Here is a 27,080-nt window from a genome sequence, read left to right on the forward strand (position 1 = left end):
TCTAGATTGGAATCCGGGGATGGGCCCAGGAATGTGCATTTTTGATAAACACCCCCAGGAGATGGTGATGCAGGGTGAAGGCTAACAAGCGCTGCTCTAGTCAATCATGGGAATTCCAGCCTCATTTGCGCATTTTTCTAAAGAGTCCACAGCTTTGGTCAAATTCTCAAATTAGGTCAATAGCCCCCATACTCCCTAAAAAAAAAAAAAAAAACCCAAAAGGCTAAGAAGCTCTGGTGAACAGGATGATTTCTAAATTCAGCTATAGCTACAATTTAAGTGACTCTGTTTGGCCCCCATTAAGGTGAGCCCACAGGAGACTCTCCTGTTCCCAAACCTCAGGGAAAGATGATGCCAGCCCTGAAAGAGGCTGGCAAGTCTGGGGAACCCAGGATGACAGAGGACTAGGCTGAGGGACAGTGGGATGCCAGTGGTCAGGGGTTTAGGTGAGAAAGGCCAGGGCTCGGGGGACATTCGAGACCGCATGGGTTCAAAGGGCCCTTAGGGATCACAGAAACCAACACAACGCCCCCCCACCCTGCTGTAAGAAATGGTGAATTTTTACCAATATCTGGTCCTCTCTCTCTCTCTCCGGCCACACATCTAAACTACATTTCTCGGTTTCCCTTGCGGTTAGCAGGGGGCATGAGTTGAATTCCGGCCAGTGGACTACGGGTCTCCCATAAGATCCTGCCCTCTCTCCGCTGGATGCTGCAGAGACCCCAGGGCCCCTGCAGATGGCTGAGCCACAACAGGGAAGGAGCCTGGGTTCTGAATGACTGTGAGGTACAGAGTGCCCCCACCACTAATCCACCCCAGACGGGGCCATGAATGGAAAATAAACCTTTGTGTGTTAAGCTACGGAGATCTGGGGCTGGTGTGAATCAGCAATCAGCCTACTGTAACCAATGCACCCTCCTCAGTGGGTGCCCAGCGAGTGCCAGGGAAGTGACGGGTTCCAGGTCAGAGCAAGCTCCCGGTCGGCCAGGGCTAGAACCAGCATTTCCCCAGGTACAGCCTCGGACAGGGGATGCGGCCCCGTGACCACGCACCACAACCTGGGCAGCACCAATTCCCAAAAAACTTTATTGTTTCAAGTGGCAAAATGGTATCAGTTTCTGTGGGGCACCTGGCGGGGCGGAGGGAGACCGGGGGTGGGGCTGGGCTCCGCCCGTTACAAAAATCAAAGGCTTTTATAAAAAATGCTATAAACTGGTATCAAAAGAAAACCCAGGGGAGGCTGGAGGAGGAAGCAGAGAGGGAGGCGGGAAGACAGCTTAGGAGGGAGGGACCTAAACCTTCGACCGCTAACAGCTGGTTGGGAGGGAGGTGTCAGGGGACTTGGGACGGTGATACAAAGTGCGTAACTGTGCCTCCCCAGACGGCCCCCGGGGTGGAGGGCGCAGAGGCTGCAGCCTGGGCGTGGGGGGCTCAGCAGTCTCCTTGCCGGGGACCCCACAGGGACGGGCACTGCCTGAGACTGCCAGATGGGAAGGACCTGCGACAGGAGGAAGGAGGTCAGGCAGAGACGTGGGAGTAGAGGAGGTGCTTCGGCGTCTCTCCCCCCTCCCCCCGCCCCCTCCACCGCGCACCCGCCTCCCCACACCAGAGCCTGGCTCCCCCAGCGGAGCCCGGCACGATGGAGACCCTGCTGGGCACCTGGAGCCTAGTGGATGCACCCCAGGGTCCCAGGTTGGAAGGGCGGGCGGACCACACTCAGGTCACCTACAGGGCACGGGGGACCCTCCTTGAGCCCAAGAAGGAAGGTGGGGATGGACGTCCCCAAGCCAAGGGACCCACCAGGTCTCTGGAACTTGGCCTCAGCTGCCTGCTTCCAGCCTCGCAGAGAAAGAGGGATGGAGAGCTCAGGTCTAGAAGAGGGTCTGGGGCCTCCTGAGTCCTCCAGGGCAGGCCCTCCTCAGCCCTGAACCCGCTCCCAACCCCAGACAGGCCCAAGCCCAGCTCCTGCCCTCACCTCAGTGACTTCTCAGACCTTCTTCTTCTTCAACTTCAGGGCTTGCAGCCAGTTGGGCGATGATCCTTCTGACCTTGAAGGCAGAGGGCGAAGGTCAGAAGGGAGTGGTGGGGACAGAAAGGCCGCTCCCACCGGGAGAGGCGACCTCGGGCTTGCTTAGAGACCCGCACTCGGGCACCGACCCAAACAGAGCAGGCTGGGCTCCCGCCAACCAGCTCAAAGCCTCAGTTCTCCTCTCTTGTAAAGCAGGGTCCTCCTTGGAGGGCCAACGCAGCGAGGCCAGTGAACGCCCGGCGCTGAGGCCACCTACCCTGAGGATTTCTCTGGCTTGGGAGGTAACGCGAGGGGCTTCCCCAGCCCCGGGACCTTGCAGGACTTGGAGCGATGGATCACGGGCTCCTTCTGACTTGACTTGCTCTCTGTCGGCTCCCCCTCATCAGCCGAGCGGTTCCGGGAGCGCAGCTTGGCCTGAGAGACAAGCCAGGTGCAGACAGATGTCAGAGGGGCAAGGAAGAGCATCCACGGAAGGCGAGGCCTTCTCCCCAGAGTATGCCGTCCCCAGAGACAGGCTCAGACCCCCTTTCCCTTCCACCCCAGTGGATGCGAAGGCGCTTAGAGATGAACTTCCCCCCAGAGCTGAGCCATGCCTGGCACACGGCAGGCCCTCAAAGAGACACTGCTGAAATGAATCCAGCCTAACTGGGCTGGACAAGGCCAGCGGTGACTTCCCGTCCCTGTGCCTCTGTCTCGAATGTCTGCCCGCCTCACACCCCGCACAGCCACCTCCTCTGCGCGCCTCGAAGCTATAATCGTCACATGAGGCCTTCCCCAATCTACCCTCCCATCCTGCACCCACTGTCTCTCCCTCTCTCTGAGCAGGCCCGCCCCTTACCTCTACCCCCCCCACCAGTGACAGCTAGACGTCTCCCTTCACCAGGGCTAACGATGGCATGGCTCACGTCCCCCACTACCCTGGGAAGCCGTGGGACACAAACACGCCTGTTCTTGCCTCCATCCCACTCAGCGCCCCGCGCAGGGAGAGCAGAGCGAGGGGAGAACAGGAGGCAGGGGACCGGGGATGAGCGGACGGGGAGAAGGCAGCTGGATGCAAGGTGGTCAGACGGCCCCGCTACCAGATGCTACCTTCAGGGCTGATGGGCTCAGGCCAGGAAAGAGGTTGACTTTCAGCCCCTTGGTCCCCCGTGTCCGGCGGTTCTGAGGCTCCTCCACCACCTCCTCGTCTGAAGACGGTACCCGCGAAGCCCGCGGCTCTGCAAGGGCCCAGAGAAGGGCTCAGCACGGGCGGTAACCCCAGGCCTCCCCGCCCCTGCACCACCCTCAGACACGGACACGGATGTCATCACACGACACCCCGGCCCCACCTGTAGAGTCCTGGAACAGCCTTGCGTCTGACTCTGCCGCCTTCGACAGGCCCAGCGTCCCCCCAGGCCGGATGGCCGGGGCCCGGTGGCCACGCTTGCGCCCCAGCTTGGCACGGCTCCGATACATGGCACTGTCAAGGATCTCGGTGTCCTGCTCGGGACAAGGGCAACACCACTGCCATCGTCTTCGAGGTCCTGCCCCATCCCAGGGGAGCCCCTAACAGCCTCGGGCTGGAGCTTCCTGCTTTCTGCCTCCCGGACTGAGACTGCTCAGGGCCCACACAGATGAGGGAGGCCCAAGGGACGAGCACCCCCCCACGGCCCCGACGACATCCCACCCACTGCCCTGGGCTCCCCTCCACTGACCTCGATGAAGGAGAAATCCTGACTGGTGGCGCTGGCGGGAGGGCCCTGGGGGGGCCACTGGGGGGTCGGCGTCCGGCCCTGCTGGCTCTGCCCGGGCCCTGCAGGGCCCCAGGGGCCGTCCACCTCTTCTGCCTGGCTGGCTTCACCATCAGGCTGGGGCCTCCAGGAGGGCAGACGGTCCCGGCCAGGCTCCAGGGGCTCCCCTTGGTCAGCGCCTGCTGTGGCCCCTTCCTCCTCGGACAGCTCCCTGAGGCCCGAGGCTGCCGGCTCCCTCCGGGCCGCTGCCTTGGAGCAGCTGGCAGCCAGCATCTCCTCCAGCGGGCCCTGGGAGCCGGAGGGCGGGGAGCGGGCCAGGCATCCGCCAGGGCTGCAAAGGACCAGAGGCCAAGGTCACGTGGGACCACATCTCCCTCCCCGAAGGGCGCTTTCCCCAACCTCTCCCTCTCCCTCTTGTCCACGCTTCTCCCGACAGGGGCCTCATACAACACAGCACAGAGGGCAGGACCTGGGCCAGCCTGGCGGGTTCAAATCCCAGGTCCACCACTTACTGAGACTTTGGATGAGTGCCCTCACCTCTAAAAGCCTCGGGGTCTCCTAACTACAGAATCCCTGGGGGACCGGGGTGAGACTCTAAAGCCCCCAGCCCAGTGCAGAGCACGCGGTATGTGCCCTATAAATGAGTTACTGTTACCACGACCGTCGCTGTTGTTGATGCTGTCCGTGTGTCCCTCCCAAGGGCACCAGCTTGGGTGGTCACTCTCCTTGGGATGAGCCAGGCACCGGTCCATCTGCACATCCTGCCTCTTTGGCCCCCACCCTCCGGGTCACCCCTCCCCGTGGCCCGGTCTCACTGAACACCCGGCCCTCACAGATGGCTATGTATCCGACTGTGTATCTGGACAAGCTGTTCCCGCCTGGAAGGCTCCCCAACTACCTCTCTGCTTTCTCTCCCCGCAGTTCAATGCCTCTTCTGAAGCCGGCGGCTCCCCTGCCCCAGCCAGCGCTCTCCCCAGCCCTGCAAGCCCTGGGTTCTACCTGCCCCAGCCCCTGCCTCAGAGGCCGTGGTTCTCTGTCCCCACTGACCATCTACCTGCCACCTTTGTGCTCCCAGCCCTCCGCCCCGGGCCTGGCCGGGAGCGGGACTGAGCAAACACTTGCCCAGGGAATGAGAGGCTGGGTCACCCGGCCCCCCGACACGGCATCTGCGTCTTCTGCCCGCCGCTCCCTCAAAGCATGACAAGAACACACCAGGCACAGCACACCATACTCTCACTAGCTCACGTTCCTCACACGAGGAGCCTGTGTGGCCCAGCTGCCCCCCTGAAACACACAGATACACCTGCACGCTCTCACGGCACATCTCCTGCAGGGGGGTGTGCACTAGTCATCGGTCACTGCTCACACACACACACACACACACACACACACACACACACACACACACACACACACACACACACACACACACACACCCCGTGCACACAGCCATGGGAAAGGCGGGCAGGACAGTACCCGGAAGCCAGGCCACGAGTCCCAGATTGGAGGGGAAGAGCGCGGGGCAGGTGAGTCAGTACCAGGCCGGAAGGGGATAGGGCAGGAGAGAGCATGTGTCAGTCTGTCCTTCGAGAAGCTGCTGACAGATGGAAATTAAAGCAGTCTCGGGCGGGAGGGAGGGAGGGAGAGAGGAGGCGGAGGTAGCGGCAGCAGTGCAGCAAGAGAGCCGAATCAGGAGCAGCCCTGGAGGGGGGCCAAAGCCAGCTTACCCCGGGGCTTAAAATCAGGGAGGCCAGGGAGGGAGGGGGCAGCGGCAGCACCCCGCCCAGCCCGAGGAGGCCCTGCCCAAAGCCTCTCCCGGGGTGAGGCAGGGAGGAGGCTGAGGGCAGGCCCCGAGAGCTAAGGGGACAGGAAACAGCGGATGGGTGGATGGAAAGATCCACCTCCAGAGCGAGACCTGGCCCAGAGCCACGTGGGCAGAGGGCAGTGGAGGAGCTCGGTGGGCTCTGGGGGTGACCGTGGGGTGGGAGAGGGAAGCATTCATCCCTGCTGACTTGTCTAAACCCCACTCACCCTTCTCCCCATCCCGGGAGAAGCTTTCCTTCTCCTTGTTCTGGGAGCACCTAGAACACCTATAACCTGAGCCGCTCCCTGGCAGGGAAGCAGGTCAGGAACCCGTCCTGAGCACGGCCCACTCCAGCACACACACGGACTGCACCCCTTGCCTGTGGCCTTGGCAGAGTTACTCATCCACTCTGAGCCTCGGTTTCTTCATCTGTAAAATGGGGATAATACAAGTACCTACACTTTGCCGGGTCTGTTGGCGGAAACACACACCAAGCACACAGTTAGCCCCTGATGAATTTTTAGGATCATCCTCCTCGTGCTCAACACAGGCTCCCGGCCTGAGGACTTGTCTCACACCCTCTCTACCCCTCGCCCACCTGGACCTAGAGGCTCCTGAGGGCCAGGACTCCATCCAAGCCCACCCCACAGCCACTCCAGGTGTAAACACGGGGATCGGCATGTAGTAGATGCACAAAAAAATCAGCCTCCTTGTGTTCAAGGCTCCAAGACCGAAAATGAGAGAGGGGAGGACTGAAGCTGGAATGATGTGTCTAAAGGGGCAGCAGCTGACCTTGACCCCCGAGAGACAGGAAGAGCACCCAGAGAGACGGTTACAGGGCTGGGGCCCAAGGGAACGTGAAGGAGCCCACATTCACAAGCTGTGGGGCCTTGAGAAAGTCACACTGCCTCTCTGGGCCTGCTTCCCCACCCACGGAATGAAGGAGCTGGCCTCAGTATCTCTGAGGGTCCTCTCCCGCCCAACGGCTGGGAGGCTTCTGCCTCGCTGCGGCCTGGGGGGCAGGGGCAGGAGATGACCAGGAGGCCAGACAGAGGAGAGGGCGGTGCAACAGCTCTCAGGAGACCCAGGAGCGCCACTCCCACCAGGACAAGGTGACCTAGACACAGAGGGGAGGGGCCTGAGCTCTCCCCAACACCACTCTTGTCCCAGTTATATGGACAGTGGTATAGCCAATGACCACCAGCAGCGGGACCTTTGTCCCACACAGGATGATGACCAAAATGTCTTCCAAGGCCTCACTTTCGGGACAGTTCCTCACGCCCGTCCACACTTGCAAAACAGACACAGAGACTGGTGGTGAGCGTTCCGTCAGTGACGACCACGTGCCAGGCAGGTTTCTATCACTTCCTGTGTATGAACTCCTAGCCCAGCTCCAGAGAGAGACATTGCTGACTCGGTGACCTTAAGCGGGTCACACCACTCCCCGACCTGCTAACCGGAGATGATAAAATCCCTTTCCCGCCTCACAGGGTAGGTGTGAAGATCAATGCCGTGGGTGTCCATTACTCCCAGTTACAGACAAGACACAGGAGGCCTGAACAGAGACGGGACTTGCCCAAGGTCACAGGGGTGGTGGCAGAATCAGGCCCCAAACCTGTCACACAGGCCCAAAGCCAGCCGGCTCTGAGCTGTCCTCAAGGACTTCTCGTTACCAGGAGAACCTCCAAAATTTCCTCTAAAGAGCAACTTTCCAGAGGGTAGAATTTCCCTGAGTCACATGCTCAGAACGCCAGCCCCTTGGATATTAGTCAGATAAGCTTGGGAAACATCACATTAGAGAAAGATATACAGGTTTCCTTACTCCTGTGCTTTCAGTGCTAATATCCATACTCCCTAAGTCTCCTGTACGCCCACTGAGTACAGTGGCGTTTTCCAAACACACAACATGGCCGGAGAAACCCAAGCATTTTCAAGGTGTGATGGAGACCGGAGCTCAGAGAGCTGAGCACTGAGGACTCCCAGCTTCTCTGCCGACACCATTCCCCTTCCCCAACCCAGTCCCCCAGCCAGCCTCTCCCTCCATCCTAAACAAGGGGAGATATTCTCACTTTCCCCCTTCCAAGGCCCACCCCAAACTTCGGGGAAAGGTGGAGGGCTGTGGGTCCCACCGCGTGGCAGTCTAAGAGCCTTGAGCGCAGTAAAGACACAGAAGTCAGAAAGAGACATTGCTGACTCGGTGACCTTAAGCGGGTCACACCACTCCCCGACCTGCTAACGGGAGATGATAAAATCCCTTTCCCCTGCTTCACAGGGTAGGTGTGAAGATCAGTGGGATGCACTGTGCCGCTGAGCATGGGGCACTGCGGAGCTCTGAGAAGCTCTGAGAGTCCCGGGAAGAAGGATCCAGGGCAAAACCACGGGGAGCCTACACTCTCCTGCCTCCAGGAATGTTACAGCTCAGAGAGGTCCAGCAACCTGTGCTGGATCCCAGGAGCCTGTGGACTCCTAGTCCCAGGCACTCAAGCCCTTCCTGCAGGCTTCACCTCTGCCCACACCCCTCCATCTCCCCCTCGCCCACACCCCTCCATCTCCCCCTCGGCAGCCTGAGCCCCCACACTACTCCCCGGGGCATCATCCTGGCCCCAGGCTCTGTCCACCTTCCCCTCTCCCTCCTCCTCAGCCCCAAATGCCTCTCCTGACCCCTCCAACGCCCCACCGATTCCCTCTACACACTTCCTGGTCCCTCCTGCCCCCCCCCCCACTACCATCAGCCCCTTCCACTTCTAAAACAGACGCCATCCAACACCCCCTCCCCCTCTACACACTTCCTGGTCCCTCCTGCCCCCCCCCCCACTACCATCAGCCCCTTCCACTTCTAACACAGACGCCATCCAACACCCCCTCCCTTCTTCCCTTCACGCCAGGTGAGAAGCTGCAGGGTTGGAAAAGGTCAAACCTGCTACTCGGTCAAGAGAATTAAACCCAACCTCAGTGGATGGAAATGTCAGGGAAATAGAAACAATGCCTTTTTAGCACCCTTACCAGGTGCAACATCACCTCAGTTGGTTTTAGAACAGCAAAATCTCAGGAACAGACTGTGGTTGGCTCGGAAAACTATCGGTTTTTTTTTTTTTTTTTTTTTTTTGGAAAGTTCTTTTTCCAAAACTCTGTGCGTGGAGGCCAAGCTCACGGGGCCAGGAGCCAGGTCCCAATGTCCTGCGGGTTCTTTTTTTTTTTTTTTAAACCAGGGTTTATTCTCTGCTGTTGTTTTTTTTTTTTTTATTTTATTTATTTATTTATTCAATGGCCGTGCCACGAGGCTTGTAGGATCTTAGTTCCCTGACCAGGGATTGAACCCGGGCCCGCAGCAGTGAAAGTGCATAGTCCTGACCACTGGACCGCCAGGGCATTCCCGCTTTTCAGGTTCTTAAACTGACGCTCTTCTGGGACTTAAGACAAGGCAGGCAAGAAGCACAGGGATCCTACCCGCTGCGAGAAGCGCCACCGTCCGCTCCACCCCGACCTGGGGTGCTCAGGTCAAGACGACGCGGGGTCCTCCTCCCCAAGCCTACGAAAGCATCCGTGTTCCCTGGTCCTGCAGCACCTGCGGCTTCAGGACCGAGAGGCCTGGGGAACAGCCGCCAGAAACCAACCAGAGACAGGACATATCCTCCAGCATACTCACAATCACCAAAGAAGCCTAAAGCACGCGTTGCAAAAGTCACACCTCAACCATCACATTCATCGTTCAAAAAAGGGAACTCACCTGTATGTATGTCAGAGTTCGGTTTAAAAAATAAAGTGAAAATTCACAGTCCAAACCAGCTCAATTCTCCAAACACTAGAAGTTCTTGGGGGAAGGCAGTTTCTATCCCCCTTAGAAAGGGTGCACTTTTCGGACAGCCATCACACCTTCCCTCCCCACCCTGGGATGGCGCTCCCTTACCTGGCTCCAAAGCCGGGGGATTCCCCTGCCTCTGATCCAGGTTCCTCGGGGCAGATGGCCACGGAAGGCAGGGGATCGTCTCCGCCCTGGGTCTCTGGCCCACTTGTCTTGCCAACTCCCAGCTCCCTGGCCTCCGAGGGGTCTCCGGCCTCCAGGCCAGAGGACAAGAGGCCGTCGTTCCTCAGGCCTGGTTCAGGGGACTGGCTGACCTCCCCTACCCCGTGCTCCCTGGCTTCACTCAGGGCCCCCAAGAGCTCCACGTTCCGGAGACCCGAGTCCTGGGTCCAGTCCATCTGCCCCACTCCACATCCCCGTGGCCCCCGGGAACTCTCAGACTCCAGGTCGCAGGGCATCTCCAAACTCCTCAGGCCCAGATTGTCGCCCCAGTCCACTTGGCCCGCCCCGAGCTCCCTGTTTCTCAGCCCTGGGTCAGGTGTCCAGTCTGCCTGACCCACTCCGCGCTCCCTTGATTTAAGGAACTCTCCTGCCTCCACACCTGACCAGTCGGTCTGCCCCACGCCACTCTCTCTGGCCTGGCTGTGGTCTCCTACCTCCCCCGCTGCCGCCAAATCTCTGCCCCTCAACCCGACCTCAGAAGTCCAGTCCTTCTCCCCGACTCCAATCCCCCTGGGCTCCACAGACCCTCCAGTCTCCAGACGGCCGGCCAGCTCCACGTCTCTCAAGCCCAGGTCGTCTGCCCAGCCCACCTGGCCCATGGCACCCTCCCTGGCTTCACTCAAGCCCCCAGAACGCACACAGCTGGACACTTCCAAGTTCCTAAGGCCCAGCTGGTCCCTCCAGTCCACGGTCCCGGCCAAGGTCTCCCCGGGAGGCACAAAGTGGCCGCCTCCTATCTTGCCAGAAGGGCTCAGGCCAGCGCCGCTCGCTCTGTCGTAGCCAATGATGCCAAACTGATGGCTCCTCTCGGCAGCCTCCACGCAGAAGTCGCCGCTCCAGTCCCGCTGTCCTGGGCGGAAGGCCACCTCCGGCTGGGGGACGACGCCGAGGCTGAAGTCACCGGCCCAGCCTCGCTGCCCCACCTCCCTGTCTTCCTGGTCGGCGTCACTGGGGCTCGGGGCCCCTGCCTGCTGTCTTCCCTGCAGCCCTCCAGCCTCCTGGCTGGCACCCCTGCCTTGCCAGCTGCGCGGGTCTCTCTGTCCCGGTGCCCCATCCTGTGACTGGGGGCTGCTGGGGCTGAAGAAGCCCCCAGACTCGGTCTCTTCAGGCCAGCTTACATCCCTGCCGGCCTCACCCAGGCTCTCTCTGCCACTCAGAATCTTCTTCTCAAACTCCTCGTCCTGTTGCTGGGCTTCCTCGGGGCTGAACCCGGCACTCAGGGCTCTCATTCCGAAGCCTCTGTCCTGGGAGCCGAGGGCCGTGGAGCTGCCACCGCGGCTGTAGTCTCTCATCCACGCGCTCTTCCCGAACTCCTGGTCCTGCCCATCTGCGTCCTGGCTGCTGTAAGTACCCAGAGAATCTCTCTTCCCAAATTCCTGGTCCTGGATTTCTACATCCTGGCTGGAGTAAGAGCCCTGGGAATCCCTCTTTCTGAACTCCCAGTCCTGAACATCCACCTCTTGGTGAAAGTGCATAGTCCTGACCACTGGACCGCCAGGGCATTCCCGCTTTTCAGGTTCTTAAACTGACGCTCTTCTGGGACTTAAGACAAGGCAGGCAAGAAGCACAGGGATCCTACCCGCTGCGAGAAGCGCCACCGTCCGCTCCACCCCGACCTGGGGTGCTCAGGTCAAGACGACGCGGGGTCCTCCTCCCCAAGCCTACAAAAGCATCCGTGTTCCCTGGTCCTGCAGCACCTGCGGCTTCAGGACCGAGAGGCCTGGGGAAGAGCCGCCAGAAACCAACCAGAGACAGGACATATCCTCCAGCATACTCACAATCACCAAAGAAGCCTAAAGCACGCGTTGCAAAAGTCACACCTCAACCATCACATTCATCGTTCAAAAAAGGGAACTCACCTGTATGTATGTCAGAGTTCGGTTTAAAAAATAAAGTGAAAATTCACAGTCCAAACCAGCTCAATTCTCCAAACACTAGAAGTTCTTGGGGGAAGGCAGTTTCTATCCCCCTTAGAAAGGGTGCACTTTTCGGACAGCCATCACACCTTCCCTCCCCACCCTGGGATGGCGCTCCCTTACCTGGCTCCAAAGCCGGGGGATTCCCCTGCCTCTGATCCAGGTTCCTCGGGGCAGATGGCCACGGAAGGCAGGGGATCGTCTCCGCCCTGGGTCTCTGGCCCACTTGTCTTGCCAACTCCCAGCTCCCTGGCCTCCGAGGGGTCTCCGGCCTCCAGGCCAGAGGACAAGAGGCCGTCGTTCCTCAGGCCTGGTTCAGGGGACTGGCTGACCTCCCCTACCCCGTGCTCCCTGGCTTCACTCAGGGCCCCCAAGAGCTCCACGTTCCGGAGACCCGAGTCCTGGGTCCAGTCCATCTGCCCCACTCCACATCCCCGTGGCCCCCGGGAACTCTCAGACTCCAGGTCGCAGGGCATCTCCAAACTCCTCAGGCCCAGATTGTCGCCCCAGTCCACTTGGCCCGCCCCGAGCTCCCTGTTTCTCAGCCCTGGGTCAGGTGTCCAGTCTGCCTGACCCACTCCGCGCTCCCTTGATTTAAGGAACTCTCCTGCCTCCACACCTGACCAGTCGGTCTGCCCCACGCCACTCTCTCTGGCCTGGCTGTGGTCTCCTACCTCCCCCGCTGCCGCCAAATCTCTGCCCCTCAACCCGACCTCAGAAGTCCAGTCCTTCTCCCCGACTCCAATCCCCCTGGGCTCCACAGACCCTCCAGTCTCCAGACGGCCGGCCAGCTCCACGTCTCTCAAGCCCAGGTCGTCTGCCCAGCCCACCTGGCCCATGGCACCCTCCCTGGCTTCACTCAAGCCCCCAGAACGCACACAGCTGGACACTTCCAAGTTCCTAAGGCCCAGCTGGTCCCTCCAGTCCACGGTCCCGGCCAAGGTCTCCCCGGGAGGCACAAAGTGGCCGCCTCCTATCTTGCCAGAAGGGCTCAGGCCAGCGCCGCTCGCTCTGTCGTAGCCAATGATGCCAAACTGATGGCTCCTCTCGGCAGCCTCCACGCAGAAGTCGCCGCTCCAGTCCCGCTGTCCTGGGCGGAAGGCCACCTCCGGCTGGGGGACGACGCCGAGGCTGAAGTCACCGGCCCAGCCTCGCTGCCCCACCTCCCTGTCTTCCTGGTCGGCGTCACTGGGGCTCGGGGCCCCTGCCTGCTGTCTTCCCTGCAGCCCTCCAGCCTCCTGGCTGGCACCCCTGCCTTGCCAGCTGCGCGGGTCTCTCTGTCCCGGTGCCCCATCCTGTGACTGGGGGCTGCTGGGGCTGAAGAAGCCCCCAGACTCGGTCTCTTCAGGCCAGCTTACATCCCTGCCGGCCTCACCCAGGCTCTCTCTGCCACTCAGAATCTTCTTCTCAAACTCCTCGTCCTGTTGCTGGGCTTCCTCGGGGCTGAACCCGGCACTCAGGGCTCTCATTCCGAAGCCTCTGTCCTGGGAGCCGAGGGCCGTGGAGCTGCCACCGCGGCTGTAGTCTCTCATCCACGCGCTCTTCCCGAACTCCTGGTCCTGCCCATCTGCGTCCTGGCTGCTGTAAGTACCCAGAGAATCTCTCTTCCCAAATTCCTGGTCCTGGATTTCTACATCCTGGCTGGAGTAAGAGCCCTGGGAATCCCTCTTTCTGAACTCCCAGTCCTGAACATCCACCTCTTGGCTCTGCGGAGTGCCAAGCTGGGTTGGCTTTCCAATCACCCGGTCCTGGGCCGCGAGCCCCCCAGGGGCCGACACTCCACTCCCATCCTGGCTGCCGACCTCCATCCCCTCCTGGCCGATGCCACACCTGCTGGCCCACTCCCTGGGGCTCCCCTCCCCCACTCCGTGCCCACACTTGTTGGTCCAGTCCCTCTCTCCAAGGCCTGGGTCCCCTCTAGGGCTCGCACTCCCAAGGCCATAGTCCTGAGAAGTGTCTTGGGACCAGCTGGAAGGACTAAAACTGCTGGGATGTGTGTCTGCTACAATCCCAAATTCACTCTGCAGATCTTTCTGGGCCCAGCCAAGGAGTCCCTGGGAATCGGGAAAAAAGAGAGAAACAAAGAAACTATGCTTAGAGTCAATCAGGGTGAGAATCAGTCCAGAATGAGAGAGTCAGCGCTCCCTAGTGCCCAAGAGCCCCACTTTGGCTACAGAAAGCCTGGGTTTGGATCCCAGCTGTGTGACCTTGGACAAATCACTTAACCACTCTGGGCCTCAGGGTCCTCATCCTTAAATGGGGTAATTCCTACTGCCTGGGGTGGTACAAGAGGATTAAACAAAATCATTTAAGCCAAGTACTCAGCACAGTGCCTGGCGCACCACCACGGACACTCAATCGATGACCCCATGGTCATGTTTACAGCCCTTGGGCAACACTTGGCAAACCTCTCTCCTGGCGGAAGGGTCTTCACATGGGTACGGGGCTATACTTTCAGCAAGGAGAGGTCAAGAACTCTAAGCGCCTCCACGATCTCCTTTCCAAGGCAAAATCCCAACGCCACCCAACACCCTTCTAGCCCCCGTGAGTTCCCAGCCCCTTCCTCCCTAAGGAAAGCACCCTCCTGCCTAGGCCTCCCCGGGAAGACCTCTCATTCCTCGCCCGCCTGCCCGCCTGGGAGGCAGAAGGGACAGCCTCCTCCTGCACAGGGGAAAAGACCCAGCCGGCGCTCCGGCACCCCACCCCACACTCCCTGACTCACTCCTGCGGGTGGGGGAGCCCTGGGCTCAGGGCTGCGGAGCCAGCCAGCCTCATCCCGCAGCGCTGCGTTGGCCAGCAGCCTCTCCAAGACAGACAGGCTGGGCTCCCCGTCCCCAGGTCGGGCCATGGCCCCTGCCTCCTGCCCCCTGCCCGTCCCGGGCCACTGGGCGCGGCGGGTGCCAGGACAGGGCTGGGCCGCTCCCCTCGCCCGGACCTGTCCGATGGCTCCGGCTCTGGCTCTCGCTGGCCCTGGCCCCGCTCCCTCCAGAGCAGCTGCAGCTCCGGGCAGCTCCGCCCAGAAGCCAGTTGAGTCACCCACATCCTGGGACAGACACACCTACTTCAGGAGCCAGCCTGGTCTTAACTCCTTCCTGCTCCTCCTCCTCCCCCCACCTCTGCCCCCAGAGGCCCCCAGGCTCCTCCCTCCTTCCAGCCCCACCCCTACCAGCCCAGGCTGGGCTTGAAAAATACATTTCAAAAGCCACCTGGACCCCAGCCCTGAGATTCTGGGGCAGCCTGGTAGGAGAAAGGGCACTGGCCCTGGAACTAGCGCTCTGGCCCGGGCCCGGCCACCGACTTGCTGGGTAACCTTTGCACAAGGCTCTGCCTCCTCTGGGCCTCAGCTGCCTGTCTACAGAGGCAAGTCTGAGCTTAATAATAATAACGTTCATAAAAGGCAACACTCACCAAGCACTCGTGATGAGCCAGGCACTATTCTTAGTGCTTTACAGGTACTGTAACCGTCACACTACAACGCAGAGCTCATCACTGTTCTCCCCATTTCACAGATGCAGAAACCAAGGCACGGGCAGAAAAGTCACTTGCTCAAGGTCACACGTGGGCAAAGAGCAGGGCCAAGACACAAACCCAGGCAGTCTGGGTCCAGAGCCCATAGCTCTAACTGGCTATGCTGGTGCCCTTCATAATGCCACCCATAATAATGTACTGAACACTCAGTGTCTGCCAAGCATTGCACCCAGCGCTTTCCACGTCTACCTTACCCACAATGCAAGCCTAAGAGGCAAACGTTATCATTGTGAAAGGACTCTGAAGCTTAGAGGGGTATGTTCCCAAGACCAGTCAGCCGGTGGATGCTGGAGTCAGATAAGAACTCACACTAAACCCTAAGCACCGTCCCATACCCTCTGCTCTGCCAGACGGTACAGCTCTGAGGGGCACGTCCTACGTGCCCTTGATCATGGCTGGATCCCAAGCTCTGATCACATAAAATCCATGTTGAAAGAACAAAGCCCTCCGAAGCCCTGGCTTCCATCCCAAGCCCCGCCCCGTGCCCTGTCCTCACCTCAGAGCAGGCACTTGGGGTCTGTGTGTCCTTGAGCTCAGATCCAGCTCCCCGCCTTGCACCTCCAGCACTGGGTGGTGGTGAAGCCAGGAGGTCATCCAGCCAGTGGGAGCTGCTCTCAGGGCCTGCAGGCTCGGGGGACGCCCTACATGGGTCTTGAACCTCTGTCCTGGGTTGGGTGGTCTCAGCCTGGGCCAGGGTCACGGCCTCCTCCTTGGCAGGCAGTGCCTGCCCGGGGTCGCGGATGGCGGCAAAGAGGACACAGGGCTGGTCAGGGGGTGCTGGCTGCTGCTGCCCCAGGACCGGCTCCAGAATGGGCAGGGCGGCCTCCCTGGTAGGCAGAGGAAGCAGGGATCCCTGCCCAGGCAGGGGCTCCCGTTCCTCGTACCTCTCCTCTGCCTGCAGCAAGACTGGTCCAGGCGGGTCCCCTGCTGCTGGCAGGGGCTCGAGGGGGGCAGCTGGGGGCTGAGGATGGCTCTCCCCATCGCCCTTTTGGGTTGGGGAGGTGCCCGGATCATCCGCCTGCACCCAGGAACCAGGCCTTCCTGGGCCCTCTGGAGCTGGCGGGGCCCCTCGCGCCTGCTGGGACACTCCTTCCTCCCTGCTGGATGCAGCCCAGTCTCCAGCCTCTGCAGCCTCCGCGGCCTCAGTGGCTTCAGTGATGGGGGAGGGGGGCGGGGAGTCCAGCCGCCACACCCCTAGACCTGAAGGCCGCGTGGGGAAGGTCCATTCAAAGGACTGTGACAAGCTCCAGCTGGACTGTGTCCCACTCCCAAAGGGATGATCCAGGGCCAACTGGCTCCCCTGGGTTTGGGGCAGGGCAGCCAGCGAGCCCCCCAGCTTCTCCTGGTCTTGGCCGGGCGGCTGGAGCACACCTTCAGAAAATCGGCGCTGAGCCAGGCTGACGGGATGGAAGTCCTCAACCCCTGTGGCCGCCACCTCCCCAGATGGCAACGTCCAAGGGAGGTCTAGCAACTCACCCCCCTCCGTCAGGGGCTGGGGCAAGGTGGCTGGGGGCTGCTCCGGGCTGCGGCGCCCCGAGAGCGCCTGGAGGGGAGGGCTGCCGGGTCTGGGGGCCTCAGGGGCTCCCAGAGAGGGGAGCCCTGGACTAGGGGGGTGGCAGGAGCCTTCATCAGCAGGGGCCACAGCTGGGGATGCTGGAGTCTTGGGGAGGCGGGGAGAAGTGCCGGAAGCTGCAGGGCTCTGGGCTTCTGGAAGCTGTGAGGGGCGGGGAGAGCTCTCATCAGGTGAGGAAAGACGGGGAGACTCGGGGGCTGAGCCCGAGGCTTCAACGGGGAGGCCTGGGCTGGCGGAGCCTCCATTCTCCAAGGTGAAGCCTGGACTGGAGGGGACCCGGGGCTTGGAAACCTGCAAGAGAAAGGTCAAGAGCCATCACTCACCACTCAGCTGGGTGGGGGGCCCCCTGCCAACCCCACAGAGACCTCAGGTCAGCGGCTGCCTCACACTCGCCTTATTCACACAGTATCACTCACACCACTTCAGGTGGTTCAACACCCACCCCCCGACACTCACCCATCCCAAAGCTCACCTAAGGATCTTCTAAAGGGTCCACGGTTCATGGGTCAAGAACACTGGCTTTACAAAGGGAAAAGGAAAACTGGGACTCTGGCCGTCTGGGTGTGCGGGAGGTTCGGCCTCAGAGCAGGACTCCAGGCCCCACGCAGCTCCAGAGCAGCTCCCAGGAGCAGCTCCTGCCTCCCGGGGTGGCATGGAGCCCTCCATCCTGCTCTGTGCAGGCAGGCCGGCCTCAGCGTTCAGGTGAAAGGCCCAGGGGACGGGAAAGCACCTGGCCCAGAGCTACCCCTGCCCCGGCCCTTGTAAGCTGTATGCCCTCCTGCACAGGAGTCACCCTGAGCCTCAGCTTCCCCATCTGTACCCTGGGGCTGGTGGCAACAATGTCCGTCTCACAGTTAGGTGAGGATTAAGTAAGATTTGTGCACATGACCTTTCAGGAAAGAATTCTTTCATTCATTTCATTCTTTCAGAGAAAGAATGGATGCGGTGGGACACTGGGGCCACAAAACACCTGGCACTCCCTTACCCCTCCACACAGCCTGTCCCCAGACGGCAAAGCGAGTCTTGCTCTACCTGCGCACCCGCAGAGATCGCGATTCCCCTGGCGCCCTCTCGCCAACGGGGCTGTTTCTGCCACACCATCACCTACTGGCCCTGGGCAGGGGGAGGCGTCCTGCTTCCTTCTCAAGGCCAGCTTCCATTCCCTCCACCCTCTGTCCCCTCTACACATCTCTGGTTAATTCAAAGCTCATGCCCTTAAGCTACACCATCCAGAACCCCTCCTGTTAGAGCCCCCCACAGACCCCTCCTTCCCTCAAAAGCAGAGCTCCTGGACCACTGCCACCCTCCCCAGCGCTACCCCTGCTATAACGCAGAGCGATTCCAACAGTCACACCGTCAACCCGTCCAGCATCCTGGCTCCGGTCCTTGCCCTCCTCTTCCCCGATTACTTTGTGACCCACCTGTCCCCAGGAGATTCCAACAGTCACACCGTCAACCCGTAACGGCTGCTCCTCCAGGGCTCCGGTCCTTGCCCTCCTCTTCCCCGATTACTTTGTGACCCACCTGTCCCCAGGATCCTACCCTAGACCTTTTCCTTACCCGTAACGGCTGCTCCTCCAGAACCTCATGTTCAGGTGTCCCGCTCAACCATTCCCCGCCCATCTGCCCACCCCCCTCTCTCCATCCCCCACCCCACTTATCCCTCAGCCTCTCTGAGAAGCACAGCCACTAACCCTCCTTCCTTCTCCCCGTCCGACTCCCTGCCTTCTCTCTGTATCACCACTGACGTCACTTGCTTACACAGCTCCCGCACCCTACTGCTTCACCTGTTTAAATACACAGCTCTCCACACCTCAAGGGTGCACCCGGGCAGCCGGGAAGGCTGGGCCCCCTGTGGCTCACCCCCTGCCCTCAGAGGGAACCCCCTGCGGCCCCGCTAACCCACCACACACACACCCCCACCCCCCAGGCAACGCTCTCCCATCTGGTCTCCTCAAAACTCCACAGCTCCTCCCGGGCTCTCTCAGCTGACGGCCTTGCCCCACTTCCCTGAGAACGCAGAGGCCACGGGCGGAGGATGGGCACACCAGCACCCACAGCCCCGCCGCCTGCACAGGAGCCCAAGCACCCTGCTCCCCGCCGTGGTCGTGAACTGTCCTTGCTCAGACCTAAGGCCAGCTCCTCCTCTCTCGGTCCTGCACCACTGATTTTTCCTACTCTACTGGATCATTTCCATCAGCACACAAACCGCTCTCGTTTCTTCTGGCTTGAAAAAAGAAAACACACAATGCTGTTGACTCCTCCTCTCTCTCTGGCTACCACCCCTTTTTCTTAAACACAGGGCTCTACATTCAGTATCTATCACCACGGCTCCTCTCACCCATCCTCTGCTGAACCCCCTCCACATGGGCTTCTCTCCTGGCCCGCCAGCCCACGGCTCCGGCCAAGGTCACCCATGGCGCCCTGCAGCTAACTCACATTTCTCAGAGCTCATCTTCCTTGCCCCGCGGGTAGCCTCTGACCACTGATCCGCCCTCCTCCAGTCCCCACCCCCACCCCCCCCACCCCCCCACCCCGACCCCCACACACACACCCCCCCCACCCCGCCCAGTCCTGGAAGCTACTAGCTTCATTTGGCTTCCAGAGCACTCCACGCTGGCTGCTCCTTCCCGCCTCTCCCGCGCTCCTCTGCTAGGCCTCGTCCTCTTCCCTCCTACACCTCACCCACTCCCTTGGTGATCTCAGCTGTCTTTACTACCATCTCTACACTGAAAAGGCCCTGCAGCTCCAGACTCAAATATCCCACTGGCCCCTCGACGTTTCCACTTGCATGTCTCCAAGGCATCTCCAACTCAACAAATCCAGAAGCAAGCTCCTCTGATCTCCCCCGATCCTGCTTCACCCTAAGAAGTCCCCTTTTCCGTAAGGGGTATAACCTTCTGATCGCTCACATCAGAAGCCCTGGAGTCATCCTTGATTCTGCTCTCTCCTCCCATCAGTCTATCTGCAAATCCCGTCCACGCCACCTTCAGATCCTAGACAGAGGCCACCACTGCTCGCCATCTCCACCATGGGCTATACCTCCAGAGTCCATGACACCATCATTTCTCACCTGGGTTATCCCAACGGCCCCCTAACTAGTCCCTGCTGCTGCCCTGGGCTCCCTGCAACCAAGAGGGCAGGGTGACTCTTTACAACTAAAACAGCAGAGGTCACTCCTCTCCTCCAGCCCCTCAGTGGCATAATACCCTCACGCAAGCAAAGGTCCTCCTAGGGGCCTGCAAGGCTATCACCTCTGGGTCCTCCCTATCGCCCAACTCCTCCTCTCTCACTGCGATCCAGACATCCAGGCTTCCTTGCCAGGAAGGTACCAAGTCCTTCACACTTGCAGTTCCCTCTGCCAAAAATGCTATTGCCCAACATCCACATAGCTCACTCCATCCCCCTCTTCGTAGCAAGGCCCTCCCCTGTTACCCTCACCCCAGAACCCTTCCAGGTGTCCCCAGCACCTGTCTGACACACTACACATCTGCTGGTTCGCAGGGGTGTCTGTGTTGGCATCTGCCGCCCCGCACTGGAAGGTGAGCTCCCTGAGAGCAGGGGCGGTCTTTGTTTTGTTCTCTGCTCTTTCCCCAGTACTCAGGTCACAGTAGTTGCTCAATAAATACTTTTGGACAGACAAATGAATGGAGTCAGGTCTCCCTCATGGGGCAGATAGGACAGCCTCTGGCTAGCAAGGGCTCTATGAGTAAGAAGGACCACCCTTTACATCACTTACTCAGAAATTCAGGCCATCTGCCCTCCGAGCACACTGTCGGGAGAGGGGATGAAACAGGAAACCCCCAAGAAAGGTCTCTTCCTCTCTTCTGAACCCTGAGAAGGCAATCCAGCCAGGGAGAGCCGTGGATTCAGACCCTTCAGATCCTGCCTCAGCTCCTGGGTAAGTTACTTAACCTTTCAAGCCCGGGTGTCCTCACCTCTCATATGGGACCAAAGGGGCCTGCTAGCTAGAGTTATCACAAGGATTAAGTTAGTCAACATTCCTGGGATGTGCCCAGCACACAGTAGATAATCAAGGACAGTTGTTCTGGACACTGTAAGAGCCTCAGGGCCTGAGCCACACTTAGCCAGGGTGGCCTGGAAGTTGAGAAATCTGAGTCCCAGGGCCAGCCCTTGGGCCAGTCACCTCCTCCATGGCCTCCGCTTCCCCATCTAAACTACAAGGAGGTGAAAGAGATGATCTTAGATGACCCTTCCAGCTCTAAAATACCACGGTTCTGATTTGTAACTGGAGGGTAACTCACGTCAGTAGGTGGCTCAGAGCTGGCCAGCTGAGCCAGGTCCCCGTTGAAGGCCAGGTCCGAAAGGGGGTTCCTGTGAGGGAGAAAGAGGGGAAATGGAGGCCTAGAATGGAAAAGCCTGTGACAGGGTAGATAAGGGAGAGCTGATCACGGGTCTGCCTAAGTGACTGCAACAGCATCCAATGTTAACTGCCTCCCACCTCCCCAGGCATTTCCTACTGGGGGACAGAGACGCTACGCCGTTCCCACAAAGTGCCCCAGAGACAGTGCCTGTTCCCCACCTGCACACCAAGGGTTAAGTTCCCCCAACTCCTTTGGGAAGAGGATGCAGCTTGCCCAGACCCCTCCACGGCTCCCAAAAAGATACCCGCCCCCCTTCCCTTAAGGGGTTAATGTTCTCCTGCCACCAGGGAGAATGCAGCTGGTGCTGCGGCCCTGCCAATACTTCTTGAGGAATTGCAGGGGGAGGGAAAGGGGGAAGAAGGAAGAGTGATTTTCCAAGGTTGAAGTTGCTCATTTTAAGCCTGGCTTGGAGCAAAGGAGGGGAAGATGAAGGGCGGAACCCAGCCAGGACAGGGTGTGACCTCCTGGGAGCCCAGGCCTTGGACAAAAGAGTTGATGGGAGGTCCTGCCTTCCAGGCACTTTAAGGTGAGAGACGGGAAAGGCTGGAGGGCAGGGCAGCGCAGGGTAGGGCAAGGGTCTTACCTTCCAGCTCAGCTCAGACCACAGCGGCCCTGCCCTCCACAGCAGCAGGAGTGGGAAGGGGCCTGTGGGCCCAGCAGAGCTGCCAGGGGCCCAGCTGCCAAGTGCCTCAAGCAGCTCTCCCCGCCCTGAGGATGGCCTCCATGCAGCTGACAGCCCTCAGCCTCTTCCAGTGTCCAGGGGCACCTCCTGATCAGCCTTCTTTTATATACTGGCACCAACTCTAGGCAAGTATACCATACGCAACAGTCTCCAACCTAGCTGTACTTCCTGTGCGTTGACACTAGCTGGCCTGGCATCAAGGTGTGTTCATGTCTTTCCTCTCCCATCAGACTCCTCCTCACAGCCAGACTGTGCCCTCCTCAAATTGACACACTCACACTCACACACACACACACACACACACACACACACACAAGCACCTGGCACACGGCTGCACCCACAGCACGAGCTAGCAGTTAAAGTTAAAAGCACACACTGGAATCAAACAGACCCGAATTCAAACCCCAGCTCTGTCTCTCTCACTTGCTAAGGGACCAGGGGAAATCACTTTTGAGCCTCAGTTTCCTCATCTCTAAAATGGGTCTAATATTCCCTTCACTAAACAGCATGCCTATGGATTAAGTAAGGCAGAGATTGGCTCTCAGTATAAAAATAAAACCTGAAAATAAACTTCCATACCGTACATTTGAACTCTACTATAAACATACATCAACTCCGTATAGAGAACTATCATTGTAAAAAGAACATAGTAGCACTGTCTGCTGGGGGAATGTTTTGTGACTCAGACCTAACCTAAAAGCGAAGATCACAATCCCAGATGCAACTACCCACTTTGTCCTCCAGGCTGCAACCAAACATACAGCCTCCCACCCCCTCACCTCTCCTCAGGGGTCTTGCTGGGCTCTTCATGGCACTCTGTGGGAGACTTTGCCGGCCCCTCTTGGGCCCATTCCCTGGAGAGGGTCCCACCATCCTCATCCCTGGGACCTGTGGCCACACCGTAGGTCCTGGGGCCATATCTTGAGCTGCCATCATGGTTAAAGGTGAGGCGGGAGCCCCAGAGGCGGTCAGGGCTGGCCGGGACCTCCTTCCTCGGCTGTTCCATCTTGGCCAGGATCTCTTCCACTGTGGTGGCTGCAAAGCGCTCCGAGGCTGGACGGAAGGGGGCGGGCGCCTTCCGCACACCCGTCGGGGCGGCACATCGAGCTGGAGGTGTCAAGGGGGCTACCTCTTCCTTCCCAGGCTCCTCTTTCACAGTCTCTCGGGTGGCTTCTCCTCCAATAGGGGCCTCAGCCATAGGCCTTGGTGCAAACGGAAGGGGACGCTTGCTGCCACCATAGGGCTGGGGTCCCGCCAGCATGTTCATCTTCCGGGCAGAAGGCAGCTCGGCCAGAGGACCCCGGGGAGGCCGAGGCCCAACAGGCACCAGCAGGCTGGGCTTGGCAGGCAGGGCTGGCTTGGCGGGCAGGGCTCGGGGTTTGGGCTTGACAGGGGGTTTGGCCCGAGCGTCACCTACCAAAAGGAAGGGGTTGGTTGGGGGGATGTCAGAAGAACAGCAAGCAGAACTTCATCTCCCACCGTACAAACTCAGAATGTTCACATCCTTCTAGGTACAAGTCAAATGTCACCTCTTCCATGAAGCCTTCCTTGATTTTCCATACACATGCCAGAAACATCTTCTCCCATCTCCAAATTCCCAAAATGTCTAGTCAATCCCCCTTATAAGCTAAAGGTATTTAAGGGTCCAGCTGGCAGCTATTTCTCCCTGTACCCACTTTGCACCTAGTACACGTTCTTAACAAATGAATGAATAAATGAGCAAATGAGCTAATGAATGAGTACCTGCCTACCCATATCAAGTAGTCAGCCCACCATCTCCCCAGTGCAGTCCTTTCCTCTTACTTGATACCCTGCTATACTACCATCCACAGTAAACTTGTTATCCCAGCTCAGCATCCCTGCTCTGCCACCCTGTGCCCCCTCCCCCCGTGCACACCCAGGCCACCTCCCCACTGTCATCCGGTGTGTGATCAGGAATGCAAACTTACTATTGACCTAAGCCAAACAGAAGTAAACCTGGTACAGGAGAAAAAAAAAAAAAAAAAAAAAAAAAAGACCAGAAACCTACCTTCTACATAAGGCATTTCAATACCAAATAAAAAACCTTGAATTACTCATGGCCACGGCCCTTTTAATAGAATCCTTCATCGCCCACTCATTTGGCTCAGGGCAAGAAAGGCGTCTAGACGGGGAGTCAGGAGGCCTGGGTTCACATCCATAGGTGCATGCCATTTCCCCCCTAGGCCTCAGTTTCCTTCTCTGTCAAACATGTAGTTTGATCCACGCCATCTCGAAGGTTACTAGTCTGCTCTCCTCTGCTGGAGAGCTATGATCTCAAACAGTTCTGAAGGGTCTCAGTGGGAGCTAAGAACCTCTCAGACTCATCCTGCCCGTCCTCAGCGCTCCTCCCTCCCTCCCCCTCACTGCACAGAGTCACCGTTCGCCCAACCGCTCCAAGACAGAATGGGGGTTCAAGCTTCCGCCCCTCCCACCCTCCTCCCAGCCACCCCGCTGCTCCACCCTGCACCCATAGGTACCTGGCTCAGAGCCAGCAGATACCAGCTCCTCCTCTGGCTCCCGGGGCGGTAGGGAAGCCATGGCTGTGCCTTCCCTGAGAGCAGATACTTCCATCACATGCGGCGGACCTGCGTGAGAAGTGGGAAGCAGAGGGGTGTGAGCTGGGGTGGCTGAAGACCCAGGAAAAGAGAGAAAGCGAAAGGGTTGGGCGCTGGCAGGAGGCTTGGTGGCGAGGGACGTCTCTGACTTCTGGCAGAGGCAGAGTGCGGGACAGGAAGAGAGAACTTCAGGAGCGGGGCTGGGGGAGGTCAAGGGAGGTCCCCAGCCGCCACACCCTCCACACTTCCCAGATCACTCTCCAACTCTTGTCTCCTAACCCTAAAGTCCTGGAGCTTCAGGGAGCCGCGCACTGCTCCCTCCTGTGGCCAGCTCTCCGTGGCACCCCACTTACTTCTCCCAAGGCACCCCCGGGGTCCGGTGGCCCCACTCGAGGTATCTACTCAGGGGCAGAGTAAGAGGTCCGCAAAGTCTGAAGTCTCTCTGTGAATCACCTCATGGGAGACGGGAAAAACCCGCTCCTCCCCAACCTGGGGCTCCGCCCCACTGCCTGCCTGCCTGCCTGCCTGCCTGCCTGCCTGCCTCCCCCTTCCTGCTCACCCTCCTTCTCTCCCTCCCTCCTGCAGCTGGGAGTGGTTCCCTCTCCCCCCGCTCCCCCCTCCTCCTTCCACATCCCTGCCCCACTCCCGCCTCCTTCAGAGCTGTCTCATCCAAACACGGAAAAATAAGGAATAAAAAGTAAACATCTGGAATACATTTTTTTCTTTAATTTCTCAATCGCTTTGGCTTCAGCTTGGAATTTGATGAGGTAAAGTCAGGGCCTAGTCCTGTTGCCATAGCAATGGCCTCCCACTGGATTTCCAGAGCCTAGCCAAGAGGAAGGAGGAGCCGGCCCAGGCCTGGGCTGGGAGAATGGGACAGGGCTTGAGAACATCCGGGGGGCGGGGTGGCTTGGGGGAAAACTCCCTAGGGTTCCCTTTCTTGGACAGTCACAGTGGGACAGCCACAGCCTAGGAATGTATGTGGGCATCATTCACCAGCCTAGACTTGACCTGAGGGGTTTTGAGGGGGGCTGAAGTAGAAGTTTTAAACCTAATGACACAAGCCTATGGTAGAAGCCAAACGGGTGCCCCTCCTCTAAGCTTGTAACAGAAGCTTCAGGTCTGCTACACCAGGATTCAAATGCTGGGTGGATCTACCACTTTCTAGCTCTGTGACCTTAGGCACAGTGCTGATTTCTCTAAGCCTCAGTTTCCCTGTGTGAAAAACACAGTTACTGAGACTGTTAAGAGGCTTACATGAGGGACTTCCCTGGCAGTCCAGTGGTTAAGACTCTGCGCTTTCACTGCACACTGCAGGGGGCACAGGTTCGATCCCGGGTCAGGGAACTGAGATCCCACATGCCATGCAGCGCAGCAAAAAAAAAAAAAAAAAGAGAGAGGCTTCCATGAGAGGATGCACACAGCTGCTGAGCACAATGCCTAGCACCTAATAAGCGCCCAGTAAATGTTGGCCATTATTAGTATGATTCCATTTAGTGTCACCAATGAGCTAACACATTGGTGACCACCTCCTCCTTTCCCCAAACCACAGGCTTCCGTTGTTCCAGACCATTCCTTCTCCCCTGCAGGTCCCAGTCATGTCACCTGCTCTTCAGACACTTCACCACCTCCTCAGTTCCCATCCTGGCTCCTGAAGCACCATCCCACCCTCAAGACCGCCCTCCCCCAAGGTAGACAGAGCCCTGCCCCTCTTGTTCCAAAGGAAGAGGCGTATTTCCTATCACCTAGTTTGCCCACAGTCGGTGAGGACGACCCCACCTTCTCCAACCTGCAAGGGGCACTGCCTTCCTCAAAGTCACCCACTCCGGCTGGTCTGGCAAGACAGCACCAAATCCGAAGGGACCTCAGGTGCCCAACCTTTGCAAAGCCCACCCACCTCTCACTTTTACCCTGCCCCAGCTTATTTCAAAGATGGGAGGGGATATGAAGGAGGTAGAGAGATACCCATGATCATCAATCCCTTGGTCAGCCAGCTACCACACAGGATGCTCCCTGAGGGTGGGTGGGTGAGTAACTGTGCACAGCCGGTCCAAGTGTGCATGGAGGAGGGGCACATGACGGGAAAAAAATAAAATTAAAAAAACACAAGACTGTTTCCTTGTCCCTGAACGTTATTACCAGGGACATGCTGTGGGTGGTGAGAAATAGAAGGAACTGGTCTAGAACCGAAAAACCCTTCACCTGGGGGCCTGGTGGACACCTCAGCAGTGTGAGGAGCTGCAGCTCGCCTTCCCCAAGAGGAGGGGGTCGCAGCAGTTCAGAGGCCCCAGCCAGGAAACCCAGGTGACCAAGGCCAGAGCCAAAAGCTGTAAAATCTCAGTGGCTCTGAACATTCCCAATCCGTAAGAGTCAGGAGGAGACTAGCTGACCCCTGGGAGCACAGGCCGCCAGAAGGGCAGGGGAGAGGCCAGGCAGCTCCAGCCCCGAGGGCAGAGGCCCAGAGAAGCATCGCCGCAGGCGGGGTCGGCCCTATGGACCTGGGATCTCCGGCCGGATCTGGGGCCAGAGAGGTCGTAAGGGACAGCCTGTAAACTGCTGGAGGAGGGAGGGCCAACGGGAAGACGGAACAGCCCGGGGCGAGGGGCCGTCTGGAGGGGCCCAGTGGGGAGCTCTGGACACAGAGGGACGGCAGCAGCCTGAGAGGAGAACAGGGTAGAAGAGGCGGAGGAGGGGGCGGCGGCGGCAGGAGCAGAGAACCTGTGCGCGGGATGTGGAGCAGCCGGCGAACAGACGAGGGACTGGGGACAAGGACCGGGTGGGGGCGGACTGGGGCGCTTGGGGGCGTGCCGAGGGAGCCGGGGGAGGCGGCTAG

At 59.3% G+C, this 27,080-nt stretch overlaps 1 protein-coding gene across 1 annotated transcript in view; it reads right to left on the reverse strand.

The window, feature by feature from the left end:
• Window positions 1-375: 375 nt before the first annotated feature.
• TNKS1BP1 (tankyrase 1 binding protein 1) overlaps window positions 376-27,080 on the reverse strand; it is a 34,486-nt gene continuing 7,781 nt past the window's right edge. The window contains exons 2-14 of the mRNA XM_055082090.1: window positions 24,170-24,277; window positions 22,451-23,084; window positions 20,870-20,939; window positions 15,528-16,895; window positions 13,040-13,557; window positions 12,706-12,731; window positions 9,471-11,046; window positions 3,724-4,090; window positions 3,358-3,508; window positions 3,119-3,246; window positions 2,286-2,443; window positions 1,976-2,048; window positions 376-1,498 (exon numbers count right to left, since the gene is read on the reverse strand). Of these exons, the coding sequence (XP_054938065.1) occupies window positions 1,988-2,048; window positions 2,286-2,443; window positions 3,119-3,246; window positions 3,358-3,508; window positions 3,724-4,090; window positions 9,471-11,046; window positions 12,706-12,731; window positions 13,040-13,557; window positions 15,528-16,895; window positions 20,870-20,939; window positions 22,451-23,084; window positions 24,170-24,263 (5,151 nt within the window). The 5' untranslated portion in view covers window positions 24,264-24,277 and the 3' untranslated portion in view covers window positions 376-1,498; window positions 1,976-1,987. The remainder of the gene's footprint in view (window positions 1,499-1,975; window positions 2,049-2,285; window positions 2,444-3,118; window positions 3,247-3,357; window positions 3,509-3,723; window positions 4,091-9,470; window positions 11,047-12,705; window positions 12,732-13,039; window positions 13,558-15,527; window positions 16,896-20,869; window positions 20,940-22,450; window positions 23,085-24,169; window positions 24,278-27,080) is intronic.

This window comes from Physeter macrocephalus, unplaced genomic scaffold (genome assembly GCF_002837175.3).
Source record: "Physeter macrocephalus isolate SW-GA unplaced genomic scaffold, ASM283717v5 random_12, whole genome shotgun sequence".
Lineage (NCBI taxonomy): Eukaryota > Metazoa > Chordata > Mammalia > Artiodactyla > Physeteridae > Physeter > Physeter macrocephalus.